This window comes from Lethenteron reissneri, chromosome 17 (genome assembly GCF_015708825.2).
Source record: "Lethenteron reissneri isolate LAM-NWPU_2019-01 chromosome 17, ASM1570882v1, whole genome shotgun sequence".
In the NCBI taxonomy this organism is placed as follows: Eukaryota; Metazoa; Chordata; class Hyperoartia; order Petromyzontiformes; family Petromyzontidae; genus Lethenteron; species Lethenteron reissneri.
The window spans coordinates 12,107,029-12,122,005 of record NC_083795.1 but is presented as its reverse complement, the minus strand read 5'-3'; the positions used below and the strand labels follow the sequence as shown (position 1 = coordinate 12,122,005).

At 43.8% G+C, this 14,977-nt stretch overlaps 1 protein-coding gene across 1 annotated transcript; it reads left to right on the top strand.

Moving 5' to 3' along the window:
- Nucleotides 1–4,216: 4,216 nt before the first annotated feature.
- PLPBP (pyridoxal phosphate binding protein) lies at nucleotides 4,217–13,830 on the top strand. The gene is made up of 9 exons (XM_061553155.1): nucleotides 4,217–4,359; nucleotides 5,983–6,099; nucleotides 7,517–7,624; nucleotides 7,817–7,852; nucleotides 8,206–8,281; nucleotides 8,828–8,959; nucleotides 11,718–11,860; nucleotides 12,425–12,523; nucleotides 12,717–13,830. Exons 2-9 carry the CDS (start codon nucleotides 6,019–6,021, stop codon nucleotides 12,837–12,839), a joined length of 798 nt encoding a protein of 265 aa, XP_061409139.1. The 5' UTR covers nucleotides 4,217–4,359; nucleotides 5,983–6,018; the 3' UTR covers nucleotides 12,840–13,830.
- The last annotated feature ends 1,147 nt before the right edge of the window (nucleotides 13,831–14,977 follow it).

The following is a 14,977-nucleotide window of genomic DNA, read 5'->3' as shown; positions in this document are numbered from 1 at the left end:
GGGAATGAAAATGGTTGTTTGAACTCTGACGACGTTGAAAATCAAGTGGTTGAGTCATTTAAAAGTCGAACTTGTTAGTAAGCACAAGAAGACACAGTCGCAGTGCAGCGTGTGCCCGAAGGCAGCTGAGGGCTTCCAGCGTCGAGAACTGAACCCGCGCCGCATGTATCGAGTTTCATTTTCCATATGTAATTACTTTCGTGGGTAAGCGTGCTGCGTGCGTCATGAACTTCTGAAGCATTGGTGTAGTAGCCATTGGGTGTGTAGGTGGTGCAACTGCACCGGGACCTCTGGGCACCATAGGAGCCCAGTCCCCAGGCTACGAAGATGGTGGTGGGGGGGGGGGGAATGTGGACATGGCAGCACCCCATTTAATTCCTTGCACCAAGGCCCTTGCCAACTACGCTCCTATGCCACTGTGGAAATAAAAAAAGTGTATCTGCTCACGAGCATAGAGCATTGCTGTTTCTATGACCAGCTTTGGACCAATTGTGAAGATGTCATATTCCAATAACACGAGCCAGTCCATCCATAGAAGAATCACAGATAACGTGCTCCCAAAGTAGTCCTTATTTTGTTGATCCCAGAGGTAGAATAATACAGTCCAGCCCTTTGTCAATGTTATGCATGGGGTGTTGGTTGCTAGAGTTGTTTGACTATACTTCACCACGCTGGTCAGTGTGGGTCGGTGAGAGGAAGGGGCACAGGAACAGTTTATATCACGCAATGATATTAGCAGCGGCCGGGAATCAAACTCAGTTTGCAGGGTTCAGAAGCGTAGTGCGTGAACAACTTCACGCCGCTTCTTCACACGAGGAGTACGAAAAAAAACAATTATTAGTCTTAAAATGTGTTTTTGGATGGTGCCGCATGTTGTACGTCTGTTCTTTCGCTTCATGCTGTCAGTAAGTGGAGCGAAACGTCGGACACCGTGCCGAACAACACGTGGTTCAACCCGAAAACACGTGGGACAGTTGAACAGCATCACTGCTAAACACATTCCTGCGGAGGGAGCTGGTAGGAACGTTGGGTTTGCGTGGTCAATGGCCAGGGTCAACGGCGGCGTGGTGTATTCCGCAAATATGCCCGACTGTGAGGGCGGGCACCACGGGGTGACCAGCCCCTCCCCACCCAGCCCCACCCCTCCCACCCTCACCCAGCCCCACCCTCCCCACCCAGCCCCTCCCCACCCAGCCCCACCCCTCCCACCCACCACCCAGCCCCACCCTCCCCACCCAGCCCCTCCCTACCCTCCCCACCCAGCCTCTCCACCCAGCCCGACCCCTCCCATTTTTGGATGCAGGATGGACGGACACAATAATCCCCTGTGGGCTGGTGGAACCAGGTGGTTCCTACCAGTAAAAGATTATCTACGGAGTGGTAAAGCAACCATTGCGAGTCACGGATGAGGCTTCTTGGTTGGCGAGTTCACTTGCGACGCCAACGTATTTAAATGTCAAGGTGCGCGTCTCGAGTGGCATCTCTTGGCGTCGATGCGTGACCAGCGCATGACGCCTTAAGTTTCACACCACGCGCTCTTATTTTTGTTTTACAATACTGCATGGGAACAGATTTTCCCACGACGTCATTCGCCGAGTTTCCGAGTCGCGTTTCTTTTTTTGTTCCGATACATGCTGTTCATTCAATAGAGAATCAATGAGAACGGACACAACTCTGTACGTCCTTCCGAACAACTTATAATAATGTGAATACAAATAAACGTGGTCTTTATATATTTTTTTGCACGCGGTAAATACATCCAGGGTTGCCAGTGCATGAGAAAGGAAGCTGTACTTTAGACAACTTAAAGATGTGGGCAATAATTGGTATAATCACAAAATGCGTTTCATTTTACATGGGTAAATGTCGACCAATTAGGACTGTAATTTAGATCATTTGTCCACCTTAAAAAATGGAGAAATGGCCGTGAAATAACCCGGCGTTGAGTATACCCGGACAAACGGAGTTTTTCACGCACGCTGGGAGCCAGATTTTATAAAGAAAGAAAAAAAATACTTTCAACAGGACGACACCCCACGTGCGTTATGTTGTTTGTGATGCATTTGAAATGGTGGCTCTTTTAGGCTTCCTAATTTGTGTAGCTGCCCCCCTGTGAACAATCCGTGTGTGACACTACACCGGTGCTAACGGGATGTTAAAGAACAACACTGACTGGAGTGGCTTTGAAAAGGGGAAATAGCCCAGCCAAAATAAGACGCAAGTAGAATCATGGGATTTCGGAGTTGGGCAAGTCTAATTATTAGTACTGCTACTTCGCGGCGGAAACCCAATGACGGTCCGCCGACGTCTTCGGGGGGAAAAACAAAGTTACTCAATGTTCACGACCTTAAAATACGCACATTTCTATTTGAACTACTTAAGTTGCTCCTATTCATAGAAGCCCAGCAACACAGCGAATGCCTCGATGGAGTTTGTAAGCTGTGGGTTGGGTGTCCTTTTTTGTTTCGTGTTCCATGGTTGGGGTTGAAGTGGAAGGGGGTTGGGCAATAGAAGTGGGAGCCAAGTCACTGTGTGACCGGGACAAAGTGCGTGTGGGTTTTTTTTTTACGTCTGTCTACAGCAATATGAACAGGTGTGGATATTTCAGCCGGCCACTATAACCACGTGTCCAGCGTTACGCGGTGGTTCACCCCCCTGGAATGACGGTCACCTCCTTCCTCGTGGTTCGCATTCCATGCGTCACGTCTCGTGTGTCAGGAAACCCATACGGGTTACCCGCATTCTTGTACAGGGAAATTGACTTTTCAGGTCCATACGGCGCATAGCCGTTTCAATACGGGCCGAAAAAAATGTCTATACATGTGTGTGTTTCTCCATTGCGATGGGACGTTGTGGGGTGAACGTTGAGATTTATAAGGTCACGGGGTGACCAATACGGTCTGAATTGGTCTGTAATAAGATAGGCGCTGATAAGGGGTTGACAGGTATGGTATACACTACACTATACACTACACTATACTATACACTACACTACTATACACTACACTACTATACACTACACTATACACTACTATACACTATACTATACCATAGATGTCAACCCATACGGTTTAACCCCGTATTCTTATACAGGAAAATTAAACTTTCAGGTCCATACGGCGTACAACCGTTTCAATACGGGCACATTTTTAAAAAAAATATTTGTGTTTCTCCCTTGCGATGGGACTTTGTGGGGTGAACGTTGAGATTTATAAGGTCACCAACACGGTCTGAATTGGTCTCTAATAAGGTAGGCGTTGATAAGGAGGAGTTGACAGGTATGGTTACCGGCGTTCCAGTCCACGTCTATTGCTTTATTTGAATACGTGCCAGCACGCTCGTTGGAATAACGCTTGTTGGCAATCCACTGCTGGATGAATGAGGCCTCCGTCACCCATTGTTGGCCATACATCACCACATTGGTCACTGCAGCTTTGTGCAGGGGGTGGGTGGGGGGGTTGGCCCAGGAGCGGTCGAGAAATGACTGAAATGCACTTCAAATCGACGTCGGTGTGATGCCGTGCAACTCAGAGGTCGCCGGTTCGATTACATTCGATTTTGCAGTCGCAACAACGCTCCAATATTCTTAGCCCCATTCCCCTGGCAAAGCCGCCTCTGTCTACCCAGCCGTGTAAATGACTACACCGCGGTTAGCAAGAAAGTAAAAGGACTTTTAAAATCGTAAAAAAAAGACGCAGCTTTTGCGATTTGCCAATCGCATTGTTGCAGATATCGATTTTAAATAGGTGAATCGTGCCCTGACGTGGAACCAATTGGCAGCCCACTTGCTCTTAAGGATGCCCGGCGTTGTTGCTGCTGGTTATTCACAATCACTTTATGCGTGTTCGCTTGGGGTCATGAAGATTAACAAAAAAACATTTAGTTTTTTTAATACATTAACATTTTAAGGATATATATATTTTAAATGTATTTTTAAATGTACGCCAATTATATTCTTGGTTATTTCGGTAAAGTCACGTAGAAGGAAATAATAAAATAAAATAATTTTCTCGTTTGATTTTTATTAAAATAAATGTTATTATTTATTTTATTATTTTATTATTTCCCTTCTACGTGACTTTACCGAAAAGAACCAAGAATACGAATCCCTGCAGTCACGAAAGCTTTATATCGAAATGTACGACAATTGTTAAGGGCCACTGTGTGTGTGTGTGTGCGCGTGAGAGAGAAAGTGACCTCCTTAAGAGGCCTGGCGTCTCGGCTAGAGTCCCGACTGCAAGAGCGTTGTGGTAATCTTGCCGACATCGTTCCACGTACAATACGCTAATTATAATTAAATTGAATACTTTCTCGCTATTATAATCGTTATCGTTGGTATTAACACGGAACTATCATCAGGTAAGCCGTTAATGTAATAACGCTTCCCACTACGCTGAGCCCTATTGCATGTAGCTCGCTATACTGTACATTTGTTATATATCTAGAACTTTACATGCTTACGTAACGTTTTACGATAATTCTATCAAACCGTAACATGTTTAGTGTTCCGAATGTAATTGTTTCTCGTATATTTGACGTGTGCTGAGCAAATACGCTGCTGTGGATTGGTGCGTGTACCACGTTTGAATGCGATTGATGTTGCAGCCAGTATAACTGCTCTGTTGTTTGTATAAGGTTATTTTATGTGCTTTGTTTAACCTCGCATTGATGTCGTATGTATCTTTCTGTGCCGCTTGGGTGAGACTTAAACTCATGAGTTTAAAGTTGTACACGTCCAAGTCCCGGCAGAGCGAGATATAAACAGCTTGGAGCTGTTATGTACATACAGGGTAGTCAAGATGTCTTGTGACCCCCCCCCCCCTTCATTTAATTCTCTAAAACTTAATCGTTTTTTGAAGTAAGGTTTATTTAAAACAAATTAATATGCAAAGGAAAAACATTCGTATGTTAGGCTCAATTAATTGGGCGTCACAAGACATCTGGGTCACCATGTACAGTACTGCAATGCTTCCCATTTATTTTTTACATTTCACAACTCAGATGAGGGCAATTTGAAGCAACAACTCTCTTAAGGATGGAGAACTGGGATTAAACATGCATGAATTTTGATTTAAAGCTTTTGTGACTGCAGGGATTCATATTCTTGGTTCTTTCGGTAAAGTCGCGTAGAAGGGAAATAAATATAAAACATTACAAATTTTCTTGCTGTGCATTTCACACCTGATGATGATTGCTTGTGTTGCAGTGGAAACGTCGTGAGAATTTTTATTGTTTTATATAAATATTATTTTATTATTTCCCTTCTACGTGACTTTACCGAAAGAACCAAGAATATATAAACATGCATGGTTATATCAAGGGGAATATTGTACAACATTTTAGCGGTCCAACAATCTTCTAAACATAATTGTTACCTTGTCTGCATCGGTGTCTTGCCTGCAAAAAAGTGTGTCCGTATTCAGATAAATATTGGTTTAAATTATTTTACAGGACGACCGTTTATCGTTAAAATAAAAATTGCGAGCGTATTACCACACTGGAATTCTATGCACAGGTAAACACACGCTCACTGTGACATAAGGTGTGCATGCGTGTACCATAGTAATTCAATACGCTTGTTTTTTTTTAATTGACATGGTCGTGATTCTCATAAAGATCATTGCGGCGTTGGGGCGGATCTAGAGTGGACACGGCAAGCACAGTGGTTCGTGAACTGTGCTGTGAAGCCGGTCAGCCAAGTTCGATTCCAGACCATGGCTAACATCTGTGGACCGGTCCTGGGATTTCAATTCACCATTCCGCGCTGACCAGCGTGCTGAAGCATGGCCAAACAACTCCCATGACCGGCACGGTGTTGGGGGGGGAGGCCTTCATACAGCAGCCGCTTTACAAAGCGTAGTTATTAATACGAAAATCCCCTCTGGTAGTGCCGTAATGTGTATAAATCACATTACTGTACAATACTCGTCTGCTGCAATGCACTGCCTAATACTTTGTCGCCGCGATGTCATTTGTGACCAGTGGGCAGGTGCGGCTTGTGGCTCAACGTTGCTCCCCATGCAAGATTCAATGGAATTGGCAGGAGCACTTTGCTCCGTGTTGGATAAAGTGAGGGCGGCCACTGCCCGCAGGCCACTTGTAAGTGAACCGCTCCTGTCACGCACGGGATGTCCGTCCCACAGTTGACCATTTGGCAAGGCGGCGTGGGTCACCACAACTGACCGTGCTGCAATGGCCTTCCTCTATGTCTCGTCCTTCTGCTTAATAATGCGTATTTGTGTCTGCGATGATGAAGCTACGCCACTGTGATTTTTTTTTATTTTGCCATAGCACTGATATTCTCTTCTCTGGTCAAAATTAACATAATATCTGTCAGTTTCTGCTGGCCTCTGTTATTTTTTTCCTTCCATTTTACAGAATGTCAAGTTTTTCCAGGTTTTTCTCCCATCGCACCTAGCTATGTGTGATTTTGTGTCTGTCTTTATATTATGGTGCACACTTTTGCTGTTTTCGCAAATCTCTTGCAGGGAACTTGCATTGGTTCTTATTGCCATCCATGAGCCACGCAAGTAGTCTTTTTCCGGCACCATTGTTCACAAGTTGTGATCTTTCTGTCCGCTGCATTGATCACCCGTGTCTCACATGCACCCGTTGCATTGAGAAAAAAAAACGTGTTTTAACTTAGCCTGATTTTTTTCGACTGGAATGCTGCAGTCAACTAAATAGCTTGAGTGATTAAGTGAACACAGATGAACTTGTAAGCTTTTGCGACCCTGTCTCAGTCAACTGTTTAATTATTTCCCAACTCGGAAAAGGGGTATATAGTGTGACGAGAATGTAGTCGCTGGTAATTGATATCATTTTGCGCCGTCAGTAGCATTTCATTGATGTGTAACTCTTGTGCAAAAACCCCAGTTGCTTCACCCGTTGCCTTACTGCTCAGGTTTAAATGAAACGAGATTTTTTGTTCACACGCGACGGCAGCTGCGTGAACTCAAGCTGTCTGACCACAACGCCGTGAAATGCCTTTCGGATCGTAGCGGGAGGTTTCTCTCATTTGGTGGGTGGATTTAGAGGAGGGAGAATAGTACACAAATATTAAATGTTTATTGTGTTCGAAGAATGCTGAGAGCATTGCTGTTTAAGCATCGATTGCGTGTTTAGCATGGGGTGATACATTTATTGATATCGATTTGTAAGGCTCACGATACATGCATTGAATATCGGTATAATAATCAGTGTTTATCTACTTGTGCAGTTATGTGGAAATTATATTCCTATTTTATATTCATGCTAGTGGAACAAACAAACTTTACAAACTAGATAGAATAAACAAGGAACGATATAAACCATATGAGAAAAGTTAGACAAAAAAAACCCAATCAATTCTTGAATAGAATCGTTGTCCTGAATCTCAACAATACATTTGAGTCATTGGGGGCAATGAATCATTACACTCCCGAGTGCACGTATTCCCCGGCACGCGAGCATCTCCCCCCCCTCCCGACACCACATATCACGGGTTCCTCCGTGACTTTCTTTGTTAATCCAACAGCATCTCCCAGACACTCTACCATGCCTGGTGGCGGTGAGCAAGACCAAGCCGGCAGCTATGGTGATCGAGGCCTACAAGCACGGGCAGCGTCACTTTGGAGAAAATTATGTACGTGGGCACGTCTGACCTCTCGCCCTCGCACTGCTTGACCCCAAATCTGTCTGACTGCGTCAAGTAATGTGACACGATTCCATGTCGAAATTCACCGTCTGCTTTTAATGAGTGACATGCGGGTTCAGTCGGGTATTGAACTGTGGCAGTTATGAAACATTGAAGTCACAGCTGCTATCAATTTTGCAGGTTCAGGAATTGGTAGAAAAGGCATCGGATCCTCAGGTATAGTAGATTCATGAGTGTGTGTGCACGATGTACTCAAAATAGCAGTTTTTTATTGTCCTTAATATGCATGTATATATATGTTTAACTTGTTTTGCGCTGTATGTCGCCAACTGTGCTAATCGGAGGTGGGGGAAGTACAACACAAATCAGTTCTAAAGAAATTAGATTTCATCCTAGATTTAAAAGTGTGTAGCTTCAGTGGCTCACCTAATATCCGAAGGAAGAGCGTTCCAGACGGCCACAGGAGCGCATCTGAAAGCGCCGGGGGATGCAGGGACCATCTTTGTAAATTCTTGCCTTTGAGGTTAACATCGAGTTCTCTCTTAACACCGAGTTCTGTCCTCTTGCAGGTGCGGTCGCAATGTCCTGAGATAAAGTGGCATTTTATCGGCCACCTACAGAAAGGCAATGTCAACAAGCTCGTGAGTAAGTGTCCTGTTACCGTCAGATAAGTCTAAGATTATCTCTGGCACAGGAATGTTAAAGGGTGCATTGTTAAGCTAGAGCGTATTGTGTTTTTTTATGTTGCCGTTTCAACACTTATTAAAAATGTACATGCACACCTATTTTGTCAGTCCACAATTGGATGAGTACCTCGCGACGTCATGTAGATCTTGGGGGTTATTTGACGATACTTCACCGCGCTGGTCAGTGCGGGTTGGTGAGCATAAATGCGGGAGCATGGGAGTACATTACAACAATGGATTTTGCTGCACCACCCTCTTCTGCCCACAATGTAGCCCTGCAGCCCAATTAAAACATGTTTGTGCATGGTGGTCATCCATCCAAGCACTATCCAGGTTAAAACCTGCTTTGCACTGAGATCTGATGGGATCCGGTGCATTCTGGGTATTTTTTTCATGGTGCATCCAAAATGTATGCAGTTATATTAATGGCTGCAGTTTACTTGCACAATGCCTTCATTGATATATTGCTACAACCTAGGGTTTATGTTTTGCTTTTTTTACACAGCTACGCCAAACCTGTACGTGGTGGAGACTATTGACTCGATCAAGCTCGCTGAACGGGTAAATGCTTCCTGGCAGAAGAAAAGCTCGGAAAAGTTAAAGGTCATGATACAGATCAATACGAGCAGTGAAGACAGTAAGTAAGCTTCGGCAACTCTTCCGAAATCCAGTTTTGGTTACGTGTTCTTCAGACCATGGTAACTTGGTGCAGAAGGTATTGGTGGATCACACGACCAGGGGAGATGATGACGACTTGGGGAAGCCTTCATCCAGCAGTGGATAGATCACGGTTGATGATCTTGATTACTGTTTTCTTGGTTCTTTCGGTGAAGTCACGTAGAAGGGAAGTAATAAAATAATAAAAATAAAACATAATAAAACAATTCTCACGACGTTTCGGCCACAACGCAAGCAGCCGTCCTCAGGTGAAGAATGAGACAATGCCAAGCTAGGAGCTTATATATAAGCTGCGTTGGAGGTGGAAGAAAGAGCGCCTTAACAAAAGAATGTGCATATGAAGAGGAATTTAGCATATACATGGAAAATGCGTAGGAGGTGGGCGGGGGGGTTTCAAAGTCATGTTATGCCCATGCATTATGCAGGATCAACAGCACCAAGGGGGGGTGCAGGGATTAGCAGTAACAAAGGAAAGGAATGTTAATGATATGTAGCTGCAGTTACTCAACAACCACGTAGAAAACTAAAGTATAAACTACATAAAAAACTAAAGTATAAATTGCATAGCACCATCAGTATACTTACTATACTCTACACTAAGCTGAGTTACTAACAGCAAGTAATACATTACAATTCTACGTCGTAAAAATTATATAATATGCTTCCATCTAAACTTTATTCTATTGTATCACACGAGCATATACCGTACTATATACTGCCAACATTAAATTATATACTGTATTGCTGTAAACCAACCTATACCTTATACATTTAATATAACACTATGTATTATTCTACCCACCCTAATGTGTGTCGAAATGGTTTATTACGTCCTTCCAATGATTGCTAAGCCAGAATCCATCTTCTCGGTTAAAATTGTCTCTGTGTTTGTATATGTGGATCGCCTCATGAACGAATCTCTCATGATAGCCAGATGGCTTGCAGAGAACCTCTGTCTTGGAGAAGTCAATATCATGTGAGCCCACTGAGTTGTAACAGTGATCTGCCACGGCTGAGGTGTTTGTCCTACCGTGTTTCAGGTCAGCTTTATGTTCACGGATGCGGTCCGAGACATGTCGTTTGGTTTCCCCAATGTAACTGCTACCACAGAGGAAACTTAGTTTGTAGACGCCAGGGTACTGTATGTCTGGAACCACATCTTTTACAGACGGTACCAGATCACGGATTTTATATACTGTGTTGAATCGGACCTGGATCTTGTGTTTAATCAGGATTTTGGAGATCTTTTTTGTGACCCCAGCAATGTAGGGCAAGGTGATGGTCTTGAAAGGTTCCTCAACAGGATCCTTCTTGATGGTTGGAGTGATGGCTTTGCGGATTGTGTAGTCGGAGTAACCATTAGCCTTAAGAGCTTGGCGTACGTGTTTGAGTTCACTGGAAATGTGTTCATGGTCGGAGATGCATTGGGCTCTATGATATAGAGTCTTGATGAGGGAATTCTTCTGGGATGGATGGTGGTGGGAATCCGGTTTTAGATAAGCATCCGTGTGGGTGGCTTTCCTGTAGACAGAGTGGCTCATTGAACCATCAGGTCTCCTTTTGATTAGGACATCCAAAAAGGGTAGCTTGCCATCATTTTCGACTTCCATGGTGAATCTGATGGCTGGGTGTATGGAATTGATGTGGTCGAGAAATTGGTCTAGAGCAGGCCGGCCATGTGGCCAGATGACAAAAGTGTCGTCTACGTACCTCTTCCATAAGGTCGGGCGTAGAGTGGCAGTCTGGATGGCGTCCGTCTCAAATTTCTCCATGAAGATGTTGGCTACAACCGGAGATAGGGGGGAGCCCATTGGGGTGCCCTCAATTTGCTTGTAGAAGGTTCCATTCCAGGTGAAGTATGTATTGGTTAAGCAGTGTCTCACCAGGGGGGGTACCCCAGCATTCAGTCCTTGATGAACCAAGTCTTCAATGATTGTGATGGTGTCAGGCACAGGCACCTTGGTGAACAAGGAAACCACATCAAAACTGACAAGCAGGTCGTCTGGGGACAGGGCAATCCCCTTGATTGTCGATACCAGGTCAGTAGAGTTTAGTACTGCAGAGGTGGTTTTTCCAGTGAAAGGCCGTAGGATTTCGGACAAAAAACGAGCCAGTTTGTAAGTGGGGGAGTTGATAGTAGAGACAATGGGACGAAGAGGTGTATCTTCTTTATGTATCTTTGGCAAGCCGTACAATCTTGGTGGCCTGGCTGCAGAAGGTTTCAACGAGAACTGTTTGGTCTGATCAATTAATGCGGTTGAAGCAGAAATGATGTTGTTGGTTTTGGAGACGAGGCTGTTGGTGGGGTCTCTTTTTATTTTTGTATAGCTGCCATCATTGAGCAGATCCTGCTTGAGGATTCTGGAAGGTGGGCGTGGCCAAGGGTGGAGCCAGCGACGCCGCAGAGAATATCAGCCGGGTCCCCCAGAGGGACCGGCGTTGTTGCTCATCCTGAAGAAACTTTCGTCTACGTTCTACCGAGTCTCCAACACGTGGACCTGGACCCGAGCTGTGGTCCGGTCCATAGTAGCTAGTTACGTTATAATTAGTGTAGCTATCCTGGTGGTCACCACCATAAGTTTTTATTCTCTTAAGGGGCAGTTACCCCGTGTGTTGGAGTTAAATAAATGTGTTGCCTCCAATAGTACGTCTGTGACTCGGTTGAACTCACTACACATGTAACATTGTTTTGCCCTTTTTTTGCTGTTACCTTTAAGGCAAACATGGGCTGCCACCTAAAGACACCGTGGACACTGTGAAGCTAGTCTTAGACAAGTGCACTGGACTGGAGTTCTTTGGATTGATGACAATCGGAATGTATGGACATGACCTGTCTCAGGGACCCAACCCAGACTTTCAGGTAACACCTACGGAATGTGTCTTACACAAACTTCTTGTTGCATTCTAGATTTGAAGCTTTCGTGACTGCAAGGATTTATATTCTTAGGTTTTTTCGGTAAAGTCACGTAGGTAAAAAATGTAAATTAATAAAAAGTAAAATAAAACAAAATAAAAAATCACGACGTTTCGGAAGCAACACAAGCCTCCGTCTTCAGGTGGAACCGTCACAGCCACGACAGCTGTAGCAAGTGATCTCTCATTTACTTGATACAGCTGTCGTGGCTGTGACGGTTCCACCTGAAGACGGAGGCTTATGTTGCTTCCGAAACGTCGTGATTTTTTATTTTGTTTTATTTTACTTTTATTAATTTACATTTTTTACCTACGTGACTTTACCGAAAAAACCTAAGAATATGAATTATTGTTGCATATTAAAGTTATATAAGAGTTCAGTCGTGGATTTGCAATGAGCTGATTTTGAGACAATGTAGTACACAAAACAGGCTTTCGGCAATAAAACACGAGTGTAGCCCGCGTGCTATTAATATTAATACGTGTGTGTGTGCACCTCTGTTTGGAACAGAAATTGTTGGCTTGCCGTGTCAACTTGTGTGAGAAGCTTGGATTGAAGCCTGAGACCATTCAAATGAGCATGGGGATGTCAGGAGACTTTGAGCATGCGGTAAGAGGGTACCTGTCACGCCATGCACAGTTGTTTTCCTTTAAATGCTCGCAAATGCCCTGTCCTACTTGTGAATCACAAATCGTGCACAGAGAACAACTGTAATAAGGCCGAGTGCACATGTTCAAAGATCGCACCCCAGGTTCTTGCGTATTTTGCAGAGACAAATGTTGCGGTCTTTTGCTTCCGTCAGATTGAAGTCGGGGCCACGAGCATCCGGGTTGGCAGCACGATCTTCGGAGAGCGGGACTACGGAAACAAGGGAGCGAACAAAGGTAGCGACGGAGAGGAGGAGAGGGGTTCTGCCGGAAGATAAAACCAAACTCCCGCCGCCATGCTGTTTGTCATGGAACCTTGCTGTTTCAGAACAGTGCTGGACTTGAGTGCTTGCTATCGCGGATTTTGAGCGCTTTAAGGATGCGGTAACAATTGTATGATTCTTCATTCGAAATCTCGCTGGCTTTAAAGCGTTTGCACTTGGGCATGATGTTGTTGCTTTTGCTGGAAGTTTGAAAACAATATGCAGGCTGCCCATTGGTATTACAAAACACTCGAATAAGTTGAAATTCATGCATTGGAAATTCGCATTCGATTAATAATGTGTGAAGTGGTACATTCATGAATCCATTATTATAGTCATGTTTAGAGTCACTGCTCCATTGTGGTTCCTAAATTTGAATTTACCGAGTAAATGATTAAAGATCTGCATTTGTTAGTTAGGTGTAAATTTTACACTTTGCTAAACACTACAAGGGCACACCATTGGAACCTCATTTGTCAGAAGAAAAAATATGATAATTGTTTTTTTACCCTTTTATCTGGCAACAACACTGACACCTTTTTTACAAGGAGGCATGTTTGCATAGACCACAATACCTGCAGTCGTAATGCAAACAAAAAACACGTAACTCTGATAATGTATGCACTGTCCTTGTGCAGTGCATACATTATCAGAGTTACATGTTTTTTGTAGTTGTGCAGTGCATCCATTATCAGAGTTATGTGTTTTTTGTTTGAATTACGACTGCAGGTATTGTGGTCTATGCACACATGACTCCTTGTAAAAAAGGTGTCAGTTTTGTTGCCAGATAAAAGGGTAAAAAACCAATTATCACTACAAGGGCACGTGTTGCTTTCTGTTGTCATTCTGATTGTTTAATATTTCCTAGATTTGTAGCGTTCGCAGGATCCAATCACTTGAGTTTCCAGTTGCCTTGCAGTGAAACTCACATTTTGGAAGATTCCGGTTGATTTTCAATGACAACGCCAGGGTTGTTTACTTCAATAAAAGTTTTATGCATTACCAACATTATTGTTGATTTTTCCAGTTAAGTCTTCAAAGTACACACAATTGGTGAGCTGCTTTCTAAGGTATCAATTATACATTCTTACGTTGGTGTTTTTCACATCCGCACGTACTTGTGCCCACATTTTTGTTATTTTTTTAATACTTCCATCAAAACAGAACGCTTCATTAACACGTTTGAGAAGTTAGCAAAAAAAGAAATGCAAATTCCAAGGCAGACGTTGTACCTATGAAGAAACACAACGCATCACTCCCATGCATAAAACTGGCACAAGAGGATTACGCTGCTCAGTGGAGTAGTTGAAGATTAACCCGGGTTCGAGTCGACCATAAAAATGTGCTTTAGGTTGCAAAACAGCTTTTTCAAAATGTTTATATTGTCATTGAGTGTCACACTTGGAAGTGATTGTGTAAAATCAATATAGGTCTTTAGTTGTAATCCAATAGACCTTAATGAATAAATAATTATTATTATTATTTATATACAGTATTGGAGATTGGTAGTGCCAGTGGGTTGAATTTTAGGTATACTTTGCAGAAGTGCATGTGTTGTCTGACCCACGTATGGATCTGACTTCAGATGTGATTGTGCAACTTCATCTTCTGGGGCTGTTGTTTTCCACTGGCCGGGTGCACTACTCGCTGCGAGAGTTCGGAATGGGTCATGTATTTGTCTCATGATATCGCACTGAAAGCGCATTGGAATATAAACTGAGCATTGAGACGGTGCTCATCGACTGCTTACAGCCCTGAGCCAGTGGTGGAAATTCCCTATTTCTATGGCCAAAGTTAGTCTATCCACAGGACAACCACTGTTGACTTCCCGACGAAGTGGAATTTATTTGATCTACTCCAAAGAGACGATGCGTTGAGCCAACCCCCGACCAGGATTTGTACTAACCTTCCAATTGCGAACGGCTTGCTCCACCACTAAGCTAACTGGCAACGATATTGCGGTATATAATACATTTTTATTACATCCCGTTATCAATCCACTGATGAAGACCTTGCCATGCCATGTCGGTCATGGGGATTGCTTGACCATAATACAGGTAGGAACAACAGGTTTCACACTGCCCACCAGGGATTATTTGTCTGTCTGTCGTGCACGAATGCGCTGTCCAACCAAGTTCCTACCTGCCCACTCC